The sequence below is a fragment of the Halichoerus grypus genome, chromosome 7, assembly GCF_964656455.1.
Source record: "Halichoerus grypus chromosome 7, mHalGry1.hap1.1, whole genome shotgun sequence".
In the NCBI taxonomy this organism is placed as follows: Eukaryota; Metazoa; Chordata; class Mammalia; order Carnivora; family Phocidae; genus Halichoerus; species Halichoerus grypus.
The window spans coordinates 95,420,381-95,438,758 of NC_135718.1; the positions used below are offsets into that span (position 1 = coordinate 95,420,381).

General features: G+C 38.1%; 1 protein-coding gene across 1 annotated transcript in view; it reads right to left on the reverse strand.

Annotated features, from left to right (window-relative positions):
• EXO1 (exonuclease 1) overlaps positions 1-18,378 on the reverse strand; it is a 35,775-nt gene that overhangs the window by 2,469 nt on the left and 14,928 nt on the right. Inside the window, exons 9-13 of the mRNA XM_036121627.2 lie at positions 15,334-15,559; positions 11,258-11,504; positions 6,449-7,019; positions 3,741-3,842; positions 1,001-1,194 (exon numbers count right to left, since the gene is read on the reverse strand). Coding sequence (XP_035977520.1) covers positions 1,001-1,194; positions 3,741-3,842; positions 6,449-7,019; positions 11,258-11,504; positions 15,334-15,559 — 1,340 coding nt within the window. The remainder of the gene's footprint in view (positions 1-1,000; positions 1,195-3,740; positions 3,843-6,448; positions 7,020-11,257; positions 11,505-15,333; positions 15,560-18,378) is intronic.

Sequence of the window (18,378 nt, forward strand, 5' to 3'; positions counted from 1 at the left end):
GAGAACTGCTGCTATATGGTTTAATCCTAGACTTCACACAATGCAAAATAAAAATAATTGTGTCCAGCACTTGCTATTTACAAAGTGTTTCTGCTCATATCATCTCATCTGATTGTGACATTTCTATTAAGTAAGGTTTAATCCCACCACGCATGTAACTTTCCCTTCCTCTATTTTTAGCACATTTGCTTTATTGAGAAGAACAAGGGAATAAATTAATTATAAATCGTAGTACTCTGAGACTAATTTTGTAGTTTAATGGAAGGAAGTACTGTGTGGCTCAAAAAAGGTAAATATACAGAGGGTCAGCTCTTTTAAAACAGTGTTTGTTCTGGGGCGCCTGGGTGGCTCAGTCGTTAAGCGTCTGCCTTCGGCTCAGGTCATGATCCCAGGGTCCTGGGATCGAGCTCCACATAGGGCTCCCTGCTCGGCGGGAAGCCTGCTTCTCCCTCTCCCACTCCCCCTGCTTGTGTTCCCTCTCTCGCTGTCTCTGTCAGATAAATAAATAAAATCTTTAAAAAAAAAACAGTGTTTGTCCCATACATTAGAAATCTGGCACAATCATCACATACGCTCAGTGATTTTCCCCATTTCAGATGTGATGATTTAGCGGAACAAATTGCTTTAAATCAAGGAATATGATAGAGCATTACATTCCTACCCTCATGTCTAAAACAACTTTATTTTCAATACAATCCTGAGAGACTTGGAAGGAAGGAAGCCAAGACACTTAGGCTAGAAAAAGTCACTTGCTTAACAATAGACCCCGCCAGACCAAGAACTGAAGCTTTTTAATTTGTCATCTTTTCACTAAATGAAGGTATAGACATCGAAGTTAAATATACTTAAAAAGAGTCAGCTAAAGAGAATAGACGAAAATAATTCTCTTAGGATAAGAGAAAACAAAATTGACTCCTTTGAAAACAGAGAGAATTGGGAAAAAGTGATAGAAATTACAAAAAAATAATTTATCCTTAGAGTAAGTAACAAGGCAACTCACTTTTTAAATCCAAAATTTTTCCAGAGCTCATTGATTTTTATCTGTAATCCTGGCCTGTTCTCAGCATTATGATGATTCCTCTTCTGGATGCTCGATGGCTTCTTGCTGAGCCCACTGACTCGGGCAGGAACTAGAGGCTTGATCCTGGTTGTAGAAAGACTGTCCACAGAACTAGATTTATACAGCCCAGGAACCTGAAGAGTAAATGCCCCTTTTAATACTGTTTTGTTCAAGCAATGACCTTTAGTTAATTTCAAACTATTCTCTGCACATTAAAATAGAAAAGTAACCAATAAGCAGTGTGTAAAAATGTTTTTTTTCCACTTAATATGTTTTGATTGGATAGTTTTCCTTTTCACATGCAAAAGTGAATTTTGTTTTGAATAGGTTCTTCAAAAGATCTCTACTGACATTTAGCTTTTTCTATCCAAGGGTTGATTTTTATCCTGTGGGAAATATGGAGCCATCAATGTCTTGTTGTTGTTCTTTAGGATAGTAAGAGTGCGGCATATAGAACAAGGCTTTCAAATTGATGAAGTTGCCAGAGGAGGTATAAAGAACGGGAACGTTCACACATGAAAGATGATATCTTGGTGGGGTGTTGGTGAGGGGGAAAGGGAGAGAGCGAAAAACAAGACAAAGAAAGAAACATTAGAATTTGGATAGGTTCAGATGTGGGGTTATTTCTCTTTACCCCCTGCAGAAGGATCGAACTGGCAGTTATAAAGAAAAAGGACCTGGGGCGCCTGGGTGGCTCAGTCGTTAAGCATCTGCCTTCGGCTTGGGTCATGATCCCAGGGTCCTGGGATCGAGCTCCACATAGGGCTCCCTGCTCGGCGGGAAGCCTGCTTCTCCCTCTCCCACTCCCCCTGCCTGTGTTCCCTCTCTCGCTGCGTCTCTCTCTGTCAAATAAATAAATAAAATCTTAAAAAAAAAGAAAAAGGACCCTAAGATTTTGAAATTAAATGACAAAGAGAATAATATAATCTTAGGTAGCAGATGAAAATAAAAAATGTTCTGAGAAGAACTGGTTTGAGGTATAGCAACAACAAAAAAGGTGAGTTTAATTTTGGATATTAAAGATGGATATTGGGGAGCAAGAGGGAAGGTCCATCTGGGGAGTTTTCACCAAAATAGAAGTGACATTTAAAACCCTGACAAAAACTCTGAGAGCAATAATAATAAGAAGAAGAAGACGACGACGACGATGACTACGAAGACGACGGTTTAATGTCGACATAACTTCTTTCGGGGAAAGTACTTTCTACATCTCCAGTCCTATTTGTCACTGCACATAATTTTGGCATCTTTCCAGACTTTTTACTATGATTATATAAACATATACAGTTTGCATGAGTATTTTGAGTATTTAAGCAAAAATACCACACTATACATATTGCTTCATGTTCTTCCTCTTTACTCAAAAATAATATGGACACCCTTCCAAGGCAGTGTAGGTCTGAAAAAGCCTTTTGCATGCAAAGATTTTAAAAAGAGTCTTATATTTACATATTCTACATTTAAATCTTTAATATATTTAGGATTTATATTTATATAGCATGAGACAGGGATCTTTTTTCAAATGGATATGCAGACCATTTACTGAAATTTTAAAAAAGTTTTTATGCTGTTAGAAAAATAATGTGTTCACTATGGAAAAACATGAGAAAACAAGAAAAAAAATTCACCTGTACTCCCACCACCTAAGAGCTAAAACCAATTATGTATTTAATAATTCACTCCTTTATTTTTAGATAGGCTATTTGCAATTTTCCACTATTGTAACCAATGCAGGATAAGTATTCCTGTACTTAAACTCTCATTATTTCCTTAGACTCAAGTTCTAGAATGTACTTATGGGGTTGAATTACTTAAACCCATTCAAACTGCTTTTCTGAAATGGCAGAGCAATTTATACACAAGCTGTGATTATTTTCTCACTATACACTCATAAAAATGAGTACAATTAAAATTAAAAATATTTTTGGAAAATCTGAGAGGTAAGAAATTATATTTCATTATTTTAATTTGCATTATTTGACTACTAATGAGGTTACACACGTTTTTATATACTAATCAACCATTTGTACTTTTTCTTTTATACTGTTTGTATCTCTTATGCATTTTTGAGTTAGAAACGAGCATTTTCATATTAACAGGCAAGAACATTTAATAAAATACATAAAATATGCTTTAACTGGTGAGCTTTCACTATGTAGTCATGGAAATATTTATATATTTTGATTAAAAAAAAAAAAACCTGGCTTGTTGGATATTCAGTTTCTAGAAGGTCTTTTGGCAACATACATCAAAGGTTTAAATCGTATGGACCAGTAATACCAGCCCACGGAATTCATCCCTATGAAACAATCAAAAATGGTATGCAGATATTTATCCACGAGATCTTGAATGCAGTACTATCTACTACAGTAAAATATGTTTAGGGGAAATAACAAACGTAAGGGAATTAGCTAAACTCATACAATGGCATATTGCTCAGTTGTTACAAGTAATCTGTAGAAGCACATGGAAAAAAGACCTGCAAGAGAAGATAAGGGTTTCACAACTTCACCACCTACAATCAGGTATAAACATGGTCCTAATAGGATTGAAAGTAGATGTTTTTCCTGTAAATAAAAATATAGGCACTTTAATTTTTAATTTTGTTGATATTTCTCAGTTTCTGGTAATAAACATACACTGCTTCTGAAATTAAAAAAAATTAAGTGTTTGTTTTTACCTTGTTTCTTGGAAGTGTGTCTTTTTTCAAAAACTGAGATAAACGTAGCTTGGATTTCAGATTACCTTGATTATCAAGTGACTTCATATTGCAGTCAGATTCCTAGATTCCCCCAGATTAAAAAAAAAATTAGATTTTGACTGTGGATTCTTTATGACAACTAACCCATATTCAACAAAACACGAAACAAGTGAAACAAGAAAATCAGTATAAATAAAAAATGTAATTTCTCAGAAAAGTATGAAACACGGAGTAGATGAAAAGAAAATGAATCAAAGTGGAAACGGTGTTTGCCAGCTTACCCCAAGTTTCACCGAAGAAACTAGCAAGATGCTTTAGCTAAAGGAAATTGTATAAAATAAAGGATCTGTTTAAATTTGAAGGCTTTCCTAACCCTTTCAGGAGCCTGTCAAAATGCTGACTCAAGTAAGACAAGTCTCCTACTGTAACGTTACTGGTTTACCCAAGCCCAGCTGATAGTTTTCATAAATTACTAGCTACAAAAAGTTGAACCAGAATAGCCACATCTTTTAATTGGGTAACGTGTTCAACATAAAAAAAAAAAAGGGGGGTGATCTACTTTGAAGAAGTAGAGTAATACTGTGTCAAATGCAGTTACTTTTCACAGTGACCTTGAGATCTCACCTCTGGCTATCCCATCATGTAGAGCTTTTCTATAGACAGAATAATCTGGCTTCCCACAGAAGTCACATAAAAAAGGACAATGAATGAAGATTCAGAAGACTTTACATTTCTGCATTCTTCAAGAGGATTTAAAAAAAATTTACCTTGTGATTCTTTACAGTATTATATACTTAAAAAAATAATCCCGACGTGAAAAATAACTCCATTAACTGGCTTGTAACTCACAGAAACTCCAATATTCCTCACTCACAGCTAACAGCTGTGGTGACTCTGGGATAAATCATTTGTTTCTTTTTCTTTCTTCTTTTTAAGTGTAGTCGACATATGTTAGTTTCAGATGTTAAATTTCTTAAAATAAAGGTCATGAGTAAGGTCCTAAGATTAATTTACCTCAAATAGGGTCAATGAACTCAATATACATAGAATCTAAGGTTGTTGCTTTTCACAGTCAACTACCAATGGAAGGCTCCACTAGAGAAATATTTTCTTCACAGAGTCATCCGGTAAAAACTAATGTTAAAAATGAAGCCCAATAGTATTGTGGCTTTCTGAAACATTTTCTGAATCAAAGAAAGATTATATAATTTTATGTCACCTGTTAGTGTTCTGATTCTTTGAGAATTAACAATTTATTTATCCTAACAGGAGTTTACTACATCTGGTGGCGAGAGATACAAAAAATGGTTATCCAGAATTCAGAAATGTGGAAAGTTCCATCAGCATGCCCAGGCCACAGCCTGTGAGCTAGGAAGGCTTCTCAGCAACACATGGCTAAAAGCTTACAAAGTGAGACAGGAAAAGGTCTGCTGGAAAAAGGAAAAAGAACATCCTGAAAGAGCTCAGCAGACCTGTATTCTCATAAATTGGTGTTTTTATGAAAGATGTTCGAGACAAAGCGGCTGTGGCGGCACCCGCATGGGGCCAAGAGCAAATGCAGTGTGAAGCACAAAATGAAAATGATGGTATTAAAATGGGGGCTTATATTAAAAGAAACAGGGGGTTCCGGACCAGTATGGATGAACTGAAGCCAAAGCAAGTGAAAGGAGAAAGAAAAGCCCAAGTCTCAAAGGCTGTCCCCACTCTTCAAAACTCAAACACCACATGGAACAGATTTTGGATTCAATATATTAACTGATTTCGGCTTTCTCCAAGTGAAAACAATTTGTTCTGACATTTTAGGTTAGCTTTTTTCTTCAGTTTGAGTCCAGTACAATTCATGTTTCCTTTGGGAACTTGAATAGAATATTTTCCTTTTGATAAATATAAGCTATTCTGATTTATTACTCCTCAATGTTCGGGATTATCAAGATTCTGTCAAATAGTACCGTGGCTATAATTGTTCTTACAACTTGGTAATTGGAGTTGGTGAAGATAAAATGAAGTATGTTATACTGTTAAGTCTGAGGTGACTCAGATGTAAAGGAAGCTCTCGTGCATTTTAAAATAGAACCGTCACTGGCGCTTATGAGCAGTACTTATTTGAAGTTTTGATTTAGATCAGACTAAAAGATATTTTATAAATAAGGAAAAAAATGGTTAGGATGCTTTTATTAACTTAAAACAGAGTAACAAAGTCACAAGTACTACTATTTTGTTTTGTTAGAAGGGGAAGTGTAGCAAGAATAAGAGGAGTAAATGAAAACATATTTTTAAGTACTAAAGCTTAAGATGAACACCAGCAAATTAATAAGGCCATTTCCTTATAAGGTTTCAAATGTTATCTGAATTCAAGAGTATATTAAGGAAATAAATACTCAATTTATTATAATGTATCATTCTGCTTACGTCTTAACTGCGCACAACTTGAGATACCTCTCAACAGAGCACACAGTGACTCAGGAAATACAGGGTTAGATTAAATGTGCAAGAGTTTAAAATATGAACATTCGGAGAAGTCCTTAAGATGGATAGAATGTGAACTTTCTACAAGTAAGATCTAGAATAAAAAATTAAGACCGCCAATTATTTCTAAAACTTGGGCAACATTTCCCCAATTATCTGATTAACACCCTATTTCCTCTTACACATGGATTTGAAAACAAAGGCTTCATAACGTGACTTACCTCTGAATCCGAATCCTTACTAGAAGGCTGAGAAAGTTTTGATGCATTCAAATTGTGTGGCAATAATTCTGCGCTTTCCTGAGACTGTGGAGAGGACCCCACTGGCCATAAGGGAGGCTCTTCATCACCTGACCCATCGCTCTTTAACTGAGACACATGGGACACTTCCCTCCGGCCAGGCGGGGCCGCACGGGGGTCAGCCTGTCTCTGGAACTGCTGCAATGCTGTGCGTGGAGAAGAGCTTGGCGAAGGGCTTGGAGTTCGTGAAAAGTCTCCAAGACTCCCAGACCAACTAAAACAATTTCTGAGTGTGCCCAGAGTGGGTGGTGAAATGGTCCTGGTGAACCTGCTGGTCTCAGAAGACTGAGACTCACTGTCAGTCACGGCTCCATTGCCTGCAGTCGGATCACCTGAGCTACGAGCTACGTCCAACCCAGCCGGCTTCTGGCCATCTACGCAAACTGACTCACTTAGACTGGTCTCTTTCTCCGTGACAGCGCCTTCCTCTAGGGGCTGGCTGCCTGCTTCCACCGATACACAGTCGGCAGAATCCAGAGCACTGCAAAAAAACCTGCCAGAAAAAAACAACAGAAAGAACTTATAAATATTCTAGAGTTTTCCCACAAAGGTGATTAAGATTCAGGGAGTGAAAAATGGTCTAGATTCTTCAAGAAAAATCTCATGAATACATAATTTCATAAATAAAGACAAAACAGATTTTGAAAGCTTAAATTTTGGTTATACCGACATTCACACATTTAGAAATTTATTTACATAATGAATTTGTAGATAGGATTTCCTAAAAGCAGTCCTCTCTACATACATTACTTGGAACTTGCATATTTTATCTACACCTAATTGTCACATACGTCTTTCCCCCCTAACCTTTATTTAATAAACTCGCAGACAGACTAGAAGCTCCCCAAGGACAGGTACCATCCACAGCACCTACACTGGCGGCTAACACATGGCTGACAGTCAAATATGTGAAGAGTTACAGAAATATGCAACTACTGTCTCTTAGTTTGTAAAAGCAAAATAAAAGAAATTAGCCACTTACTCTTTATCTTAGCTTATTTTCTAGTAGCAAATCATCTGGGAACTGGTAGTGGTACGTACTCTACCGGCTTTTTAAATAAATACCTTATAAACTTTTATGCTATTTTAAGTATTGAGGTTATGACTTTCATATCTATCATAAGATTCTGTATTAATAAGAGGTATTACTTAGTGTAGCAGCTTTAAAAAGTCACTTATAAATACTCCAATACAAAAGAAAGATCAGTATCATTACGGAGAAGATGTACTCAGAGAATTTTGAGGTTAAAAAGGAAATTCTCAGGGACACCTGGGTGGTTCAGTCAGTTAAGCATCTGCCTTCAGCTCAGGTCATGATCCCTGGGTCCTGGGTTTGAGTCCTGCATCAGGCTCCTTGCTCAGAAGGGAGCCTGCTTCTCCCTCTGCCTGCCACTTCCCCTGCTTGAGCTCTCTCTTTCTGACAAATAAATAAAATCTTTAGAGAAAAAAAAAAAAAAAAAAAAGGAAATTCCCAGGGTATATGATCAGATAAATATGAAACCTAAAGAGAATTTACCTCCTTAATAAGCATTAGTTCAAATCCAAAATGATAAACAGAATATTTACTACATGCTGGAGGGTAAAAATCCCCTCTGTCCTTTATCAAATCCCCGGCTGAGGTGTGGATACAGGCCAAGAAGGAAGCAGTCCATGGAAGGAAAGGTCTACTAGGCTATTCACTAAGCACAAAACAGGAGCTCCCAGGTCTGATCACATCATTCATTTTTAAGTAAATAAGAACCCCTATGATATCCAAATAGTCTTCCAGGTAGGATTTCATGGGTAAGAGAAGTTAATAGTGACAGTGCCCAAGGTTATAAAATTAATCAGCTAGAAAGCAGAATTAAAACCCAGAACACCCTCTCAGATCCAGGCTACTTCTTCCCAATTAGCCTACAGTGTTGCTTAATTGATATTTTTATTTCTAGGTCTCAAAAGATAAACCGGAATGTTTCTAGGATAAGTATCTATGTAATAAAGAAGAGTTAAAGCAGACTTCCAAAACAGCAGATGGGATGGAGACAATCTTTGGCATATTTAATAGCTTGTGTTGCATTACATTAATGTAGTGGGTGATATTACATTAAATATAAATCATATTACAGAGGGGGGTGATGATAAATTCTTGCATATATATTAGTGACTGGGCACTGTGTCAGATGCTTGATCTACTTCTGCTCGTCTCCAGAACAACCTCCAGTAGCTGATCATCCATATTTTATAAAGAAATAGGTTCAGGGTAATTCAGTGGTGTGTGAAAGATCCCTCAACTAATTCAATGACACAGTGAGAATTCATATCCAGGCCAATGAGACTGCTTGCTCCTTTCAACCCACCGCACTGATGAGGACTAGGAACCCCTGTGTCGATGGTACTAACTACACCACCCCGGGAAAGTTGTTTAACCTCTCAGACCTTCAGTGTCTTAACCCAAAATAGAGAAAAAAACAGCGACCCTGACTATCTCATAATTTTGCTGTGAGAAATAAGAGAGTGTATTAAACAACTTCAAAAATTAGCTAAGAAAACTGATTTAATCATATCTAGTTATCGGATGTTGCTGTACCATACAGGTTGGAAAATCCTACATCAAGGACTTACAATTATTGTTTCACAGGAAACTGATGGAGGAAAAAAAAAATGCATTTCTCCAAGGATCTCTTAACAATTTATCAGTGACACATCTGCCTAAACTATAGAGTGGAGATGTGCAGCTGTGAACGGGTATCTCATTAAGCTTGGGTGGTGACCGAGCTGGACATCGAGGGACAGAAAAGGGAAATTTTATTCTCATCCACGTGGAAAAATGAAACGCAAGTTCCAAGGATTTCTGCAAGAGAGGAAAGCCAACTTTCTAGAATGTAGTAACCGGCATGTATCATGTCTTCTTCTCCATCATCTGCAGCCTCCTTTTTCATCATTCCACTAGTAACAAGCACCTTCCACGAGAGGGACTAGTGCAGGCAGAATCAGAATGATCATTTAATCAGGATGTGACTGTTTTCCTTAGGAAGGCCCGATGGGAGAAGGGTCTGGAACGACGCCTACAGCGAGTTTCAAGGATGACCAGCGGTTGGTTCCTTCATGCCCGTCTCCCACCGTCACGGTTAGACAGACTGGCCGCGGCCTGGTGGATTAAACTTGAAGAACACATCCGTTCTAAGTCTTCCAGAGGAATGTGGGGGCTGATCGGTGTTCTCTGGGCTACTAGGTCATGCCTAGGTAACTTCTGACACTCCAACTTCCTGCCGCTTGGTGTGGTACCACCATCCAGACCATAAAGTAAGAGCTACTCACCATGTATTTACCATCCATCAGGTACCGCTTTAGGCACCTTTGTGTACAGTCATAATGTGATCCTCACAATGGCCCTGAGCTTGTCATAATTGTTGGCCCCATTTTTTAAAAAGGCAAAAGATTCATGCGATCTGAAGAGAAACCAGAGTATGGCCCCATTTTTTAAAAAGAGGAAACTGAAGCACCCAGAATTTAATCTGCCTGAGTCAAACATCTCATGAGCGAACAGGACAGGACTCAAATCCAGGTGGTCCAATCCCAGGGTCCCAATTGCTGACCCCTACATTATACCGACTCCAAAACCTCATCATCACTCAAAGGGTCTATAGAACGGCCTAACCCATCTTTCTGTTCCGCTTTTGGCCTTCTAGAATCCATCCTTCACAGCACACTTGGAATGGTCTATCAAAAGCAGGAATCAAATCATACCCCTCCCCTGATTAAAACCCACCAAATAGCTCCTATCACCTCTAAAGTCTAGAAGTTCCTTAGCCTGGCTTACAAACCCTCCATGAACTGGCCTCCTGTCTATTTCTGCTCCATCAGTGTCCTTTTGCAGACTTACATTTTGGCAGGAGTAGTAACAGGAGCAGCCGACAGCAAGTAGGTGCCCCATGCTCCATGTCTCTGCCCACGGGGAAGGTAGAGGCTCCATTCTTTGTAACAGTACCTGACACCTGTCCCTTCCCTCTGACCCTTTCCAACCACCCACTCAGCAGGAGACGTTCCTTTAATGCCCCCAGGACACCTCAGGCATACTTTTGTTCTACCTGCCACACTGTACAGATTTTCTTTATGGACCTATTTTTGTAACTACACTACAAGCTTCTCAACAAATACTATGTCTCTCATTTTTGTAACCCAATGTCTACTATAGTATTAGGTTCTCAATTAATATTAGAACTCTGTATTTAAATATATTTCTAAAATTACTCTGTTGGGGCGACTGGGTGGCTCAGTTGACTGAGCATCTGACTCCTGATTTCAGCTCAGGTCATAATCTCAGGCTCCGTGCTCAGTGGGGAGTCTGCTTGGGATTCTCTCTCTCCCTCTCCCTCTGTCCTCCCCCCCTGCTCATGTTCTCTCTCTCTCTCTCAAATAAACCAATCTTAAAAAAAAAACAAACCCTACTCTGCAAAATTGTAGTTCTTAAAAAACAGTAGAAATAAGCAAGGGACCCTCCAAAACAACACAATTTTTCTAATGCAAAATATAAGTCTACAATTCTTATTTTGCTTTAGTATGAAGAGATGTTCAAGAGAACGGATGTGCGTTTACGTCGGGACTCAGGTGACACATGACACAAACAGTACATGGACCAAGCTGGGCTCCACACTGACAACCCGGATTCAGTGTTTACGTAGGACAAATGGAATAAGGACCGGCGGAGTGGGTGATACAACAGACACACAACACTGTGTAGATGAACTGTACCTGCTTCTGGTCCCTGGGACCACAACTGCACCGCTGTCTTCATTTTTTCTCTGTAAAAACGCCGCAAATTTATTTCTCGTCGTAAGTGTTGCGCTCCCGTTTTTTCTAACAGTACTTCCATCCGCCACGTCAGGCATGAGCATTTCAGAAGAGTTCAAGGATGTAGGACCTTCACAGTTATTTCTCTTGGTCTTCTTTATAAATGAAAGGGAATACTGACTCAACAGGTCGTCTTCTGACAGCTCTTCTAAATAAAAACAAAATGGCCTGTAAATCTTTGTTCCGTGTGGAGACTCAGCCTCACTGTTACAGTCCGCATCTCACTGTCCTAAGGAGGAAGTCTTATTTCTTTAATGATGCATCACAAAAGGAGATACAAGAATGACTCAAAAGAAAAAAAATTCCCTTAGCTGTGTTTTACAATTTCACAGATTAGTTAAGTTGTAATGTCAATTATTTGTATGATTTAATGTGAAATTACCGAAACCAAAATTTCAGGATACAATCAATTCTGTAAGGCTATTTACTTCTGATACTAAAGACTTGATTTTGAATAAAAAAAATTAAGGCAATTTACACATCAATGTACGATTTCCTATTTGATTTTTAAAATGTTCCAATAAAACCAGCAGCCACTTATACCCACCACCGATACATTACTGCCTTTGAAGTATATAGGATTGTCACGCAGTGAAGTAACCTGCGCTCTAGTTCTGATCCTCATTACCTAGCCATGGGGCCCGAGAAACTTGTGTAACCAATGTATTCTATGGCAGTAGAATAAATCATAAGATTAAATAATACAGTCAGTTGATGCCTGACATAGACAACAACATAGAGATAGCGGGCAGGTGCTTGAAATCAGTCCAACTACAACTAATTCTCAGCCTGAACAGTGAGTGGTCACTACCCTAGGAGATCAGTAAAATGGCTGGGGGTACCAAATACTAGAGACCAGAAGAGGATACCTCAAATTTAAAAACACACAGATTTTTATTTTAAAAGATTTTATTTATTTGAGAGAGAATGAGATAGAGAGAGAGAACATGAGGGGGGGAGGGTCAGAGGGAGAAGCAGACTCCCTGCTGAGCAAGGAGCCCAATGCAGGACTCGATCCTGGGACTCCAGGATCATGACCTGAGCCGAAGGCAGTCGCTTAACCAACTGAGCCACCCAGGTGCCCAAATACACAGATTTTTAAGAAGCTACAGATCTGTAAATTTGATTTTGCTTATAAAAGCCTTAATTTGTTTATTAAGCAGAGAATTGTGAGCCCTTAGGGAAGAGGGAAGAAGTAAACACAAACACTGTAGGATCCTCAGCAAGGTTTCTCCAAGAAGCAGCCATGCCAAGCTAACCGCATTTTCCTACTGTGATAAGGCTATTCGACTAGCTTTTCGGGGGAATTCCATGGGTTTAGATGCTAAGCAGGACACTTCAGTGTCTCTCATATTATCCTAGTGGACAAGGCAGAGCAAAATAACTGGATATGAGTTATGTGGAATTACAGCAAATTGAAGTGCCCAGAAAGACCACAGGTGACTAGCAGTCTGAACAGTCTGGAATCTAGCGTAAGTGCTCTCGACGTCAGTACATTAAACATTACGTAAGCAAACACGTTTTATTCAAAACTTTGAGACACCGGGAGCCATACTTCTCTCATTTCCAGGTGACACAGATAATAACCATCTGTTAGTAGACAACACAAAGATTTTTCAAGAAAGGCAAAAATGGATTATAATGAACTGATTGCATCAGTAGATAATTTAATCCAGATTTAAGTTTAAAAGTATAACTGTACCTGCCTTAACAACAACTAGTTGATTTTGATTATAAACTCAGTAAGTGCCAGTAAAATGACAGGAATGTTAACAAAATCTTTCTTAGTTTGCAATAATACAAGCACAGTCTCTGGGTGAAGGCTGAAAATACACAATTCTAAACATTTATTGTGCTCTGTGGTAAGAAGACTGCACTTCAACAACCACTCACCATAATAGTCCCACAATTATTAAAACCTGTATTGTATCCAAAGCACAAACTGGGTAGGTAAGCAACTTTTAGCTTGGAAAAGAAATTTAGGAGAGTCATAATGGCTGTCTCTAAATACATGAAAGGCCTGTCAACTAAAAGAGGGAAAGAAACTTACTGTTTTATTTTATGTTTGTGTGAGCCCAGGGCACAAAATCCATTGACAGGTGGCAGTTATAACAAAGCAGACCGTGACATAAAGAACTTAGAGATAATGAGTTCTCTACATAAAATGAACAGCTTATCCTTATGGGAACAGGAGGGAAGGAACGAACATGCAGTGTACTTGCTATGGACAAGGGGCTTTTATACGTTACAGTACATAACATACACTAACATTTGTGAACAGGCGATATAGTTCCCATTTCAGAAGAGGAAACAAAGGTCCAGAGATATTATCAGGGAAAGATTTACACTCATAAGGAATACATTTTGACAAAACATGAATAATCTATACCTAAATTTGAAAAGCAAAAGCATGAGCTAAAAGGTTTGCAAAGGGCTTGTTTTGTTTTGTTGTTAGACTTTCATTCATTCATGTCTGAAGGAAAGAAGAGAGAAGGACCAGATTACAATTAGTCTTTCTACTTCTACACATCTTCTATGATAAAAATAAAACAGCTTTCCCTAATACTTAGTATTCCACTCTCAGCACTTCTGTTCAACATTATACTGGAGGTTCCAGAAGACAAGAAAAAGACATAAAAGGAGGAAGGGAAAAAAAAAATAAACAACAAACAAACAAACAAATAAATGGCATCCAGACTGGACAAGGAGAAGCACAACTGTTTTTATCTGCAGGTGACTTGACTGTCTCTGCAGAATCCTGTGGAGTCTATGAAAGGGACACTATGAACTAATATGCGGATTTGCGGTACAAACAGGAGATTGAAATACAAAATCAATCCTACAGTTGACCCTTGAACAACAGGAGAGTTAAGGGCTGACCCCCTCCAGAGTCAGAAATCTGTATCTAACTATTGACTCTCTAAAAACTTAACTACTAATGGCCAACTGCTGACCAAAAGACTTACTGACAACACAGACAGCCAATTAACACATACTTTGTATGCTATATGTGTCATACACCGTATTCTTGTAATAAAGTGATCTAGAGAAAAGAAAATATTAAGAAAATCATAAAGAGAAAATACATTTACTGCACTGTATTTATGAAAAAAATTCCACATATAAGAGGACTTGCGCAGTTCAAACCCTTGTTGGTTCAAGAGTCAACTGGATTTCTAGCAATGAACAATTAGAAATCAAAATTTAAAATATCATTTGTAGTAGCATCAAAAATCTGAAACATAGAGATAAATTTGACAATACATGTGTGTGTAAGACACTAAAAACCACACAGCACTGCTGAACACTAAATGAAACAAGACTTAAATAAACACATCAGAAAACCCAATCTTGGTAAGAAGTCAATTCTCCCCAAACTGATCTATGGAGTCAACTAAATTCCAATCACCATCTCAGCAGGCTTTTTTTTTTTTTTTTAAATTGACAAGTTGATTCTAAAATCTGTATGGAATTGAGAAAAATAGAGTAGCCAAAACAGCTTTGCAAAAAAAGAACAAACTTAGAGTAGACTTAGACTTATATTACTTAATTCCAAGATTTACAGAAAGCTACGATAATTAAGATGATGTTCTGGCATAAAGATAGCGAAAGAGACCCATGATACAGAATGACAGAGTCCAAAACAGACTCACACATATATGGTCAAGGTCAACTGATTGTCACCAAATGTGCCAAGGTAATTCAATGGGGAGAGGACAATATTTTAACAAATGGTGGAGCAAGTGGACTGCCATATACAAAAAAGGTGAACCTTGATCCTTACCCTCACACCATACGAAAAAATTAATCCAAAATGGATCAAAGGCCTAGATCTAAGAGCTAAAACTACTAAAGTTCTAGAAAAAAAAAAAAAAAACAGGAGAAAATTTTAGTGACCTTGGGTTTGGCAAAGATTTCTTAAATGTGATCAACACTCACTAATATTTCACAATATATACTGCAAGAAAAATACATACCATTTCTTGGTCTTTTCACAATGGATGACTTCCTTGGAAGATTTAACCCTTTAATACTGATCACTTGTTCAATGCCCATAGTACTCGGATTTTCCTTCAATCTTGCAGCATTTGAAACAACATCCAGCTCAAGTCTAGGGCAGTAATTCCTATGCCAAATGCTATTAACATTAGATGACTTCTGACATGTTTTGTCATTCCAACTCTGACTTCTTGATTGGGCAGGCTAAAATAGTAAAATCGAAAAGGATTACTTGAAGAAGGAAAATAGCCAAATATTTCCCTCTCTAGCAACATAAATCATAAGCAAATAATTTACTCTTTTGAGCAATTTCTGATGAAATATCTATTCTTTAATAACATTTTCTACTTTGATGGTACTACACTTTTCTATTAAATGTGTCTTGCACTCCTGGGTCTGTTTCTCTTCTAATGAAAGTCAAGTGAGTTGTTAGCTCATTTCTAAGAAATAAAAAGTGAATCTCCTTAAGATTAACAGTGCAAGAAATTAAAATATACTTGAAGAAATGTGGCCAGAACAAGTGCTTTTAAAATCTGAGTATTATTTCAAAACACAATAGCAATTAGTTTATTTTTTTTTTTATTTTTTTTATTTTTTAAGATTTTATTTATTTATTTGAGAGAGAGAGAGAGAGAGAGAGAGCACATGAGAGGGGGAGGGTCAGAGGGAGAAGCAGACTCCCTGCTGAGCAGGGAGCCCGATGCGGGACTCGATCCCAGGACTCTAGGATCATGACCTGAGCTGAAGGCAGTCGCTTAACCAACTGAGCCACCCAGGCGCCCCAATAGCAATTAGTTTAATAATGATCTGGCAATAAGCCTCTAAATAGTCGCTTACCCTAGTTACAAAGCACCTGAGAATCAAGACCATAAAACTGTATATTTAAAGTAAGCAACCATCCCATCTCTAAAACCTGGTTGAATTTAAACCAAAACAATCTAATTTATTTTTCTTTTTTTAAAAGATTATTTATTCGAGAGTGAGAGTGAGCGCACGCATGCATGTGCGCGTAGAGGGAGAGGGAGAGGGAGAAGCCGACTCACTCACCGCTGAGCAGGGAGCCCGATGCGGGGCTCGATCCCAGGACCCTAAGATCATGACCTGAGCCAAAGGCAGACGCTTAACCCACTGAGCCACTCACACCCCCAAAACGATCTAATCTAAAACTCCAGTTTCTGTTTGACCCATACTTAGTGCCATCTTTAGTGGACAGTATAGACAAACAGAAAGCTATTTGGGTCTACATTGAATCTTGCATAAAAGAGTTATTGCCAGTAAGGGCTGGTAAGCGATCATTCTTAATGCTAATATAACTTATTCACAATTACAACATATTTTGGATGACAATGCTCTATTAAGAGGATATCAATGATATTCTAATAGAGCAGAGAGGCAAAGATAAAAATTAACAAAGACATAAACAATGTTGGTACTTAGGGCATGAATTCCACTCGACAAAAATCCCACCTAAACTTGGAATCTAATCGAAGCCTCTCACTTAAAGGATAAAAATAAATAAAACAAGGTGACATTATTCAGGATACACCTTGAGAATTAACAAAGAAGGTTATTTGGAATAATTGAGTGAATGGTTATAAAAAACAGCTTAAGCATAATAGCTCATGGCATTAGATCCCATTGATGGTTTTACTGAAAAAAGAGAAACAGGCAAGTAGAAAACCATCCTGGGAAGACTAAATTTTAGATAAACAAAAAGAATTAGTTTGGTACAATTAATGGTTCCTACAGAAATTTCTCTGTAAAAGGATGGCCATCTTAGTGAGCCATAACATTCTCGTTAATGTCTGGACACATTCAACACAACCAACTATTTTAGAGTTTCTGAGACAAAGGAATAACTTAAGAATCATTCCTGATGAAATTATAATAATAGCAATAATTCAAATGTGTAAAGAAGATTGACGAGTAAACACTTTTCAGTCCCCTTCCTTTGATTACTATCTCCCCAAAACAATAATCAAATTCCATCTGCAGTAAAATTAGGAGATATCTGTATGGCCCAAACCATAGTGAAGACAGAGTACAGATAGAGAAATTTTAAGAACTTAGACCAAGCCCAAGTGTCTGCAGAAAAGAATCCCAAAGGGAAGTCAATTTCTCCTACACAAACGTGAGAAGAGCTCAGGGATTTAAGGCACCAGGTACCATGCAGGGCTCACATGGGGGAGGGCTAAGATGAGGATATTTGATCCCTGGGCCCTCATCTTCCACCCGACCATACAGTCAACTCACACCTACCTGCCTTCAGAACCAGAGCAACTGTTCAGTTGAAACCCAGAAGGAGTAGGCAATTCAGAAGATGGGGAAATCCATTTGTCTGAAGACAGAGGTCAAATGAAAGGCCCACCCCAACTCGCTTTCCCTAACCTGCTCTCAAAATGCAAACTGCCACGTATACATGTGCTAAGTCAAAACTGGTGGATCCCTTTCTGGAAATTGGAACCGTGCAGAGAAAACAAAATCAAGCCAGCTTGTTGGCAATCAGATCACCCAAGAGTAAAGCCCAAGATTATAAGCCCCAATTGTTCACAAATCTTCTCCAGCTGCTCGGTGCCTCTCTCAAATAAGAACAAATAGACAAGAAGCTTCAGATGTTTGAAGAAAGTCTCTACCATGGAAGAGAAAAGGCCAAAACAAGTAGAAAAAAAACAATTCAGAGCAAACAGAGAATGCAGAGAATGGGAGAAAATGTGCAAGAAATTATAATTGATATTCTCAGAGAGATCCATGACAATGAATCTTTTTTTTAAAAAAGATTTTATTTATTTATTTGACAGAGAGAGAGCACAAGCAGGAGTGGCAGAGGGAGAGAGAGAAGCAGACCCCCTGCTGAATGGGGAGCCCGACACAGGGCTTGATCCCAGGACCCCGGGATCATGACCTGAGCCAAAGGCAGACACTTAACTGACTGAGCCACCCAGGCGCCCCTGACACAGAATCTTTAAAAAAGTACAATTAAAGAAAGCACCCTTAGAAAAGAAAATGACTATAGAAAAAAACTC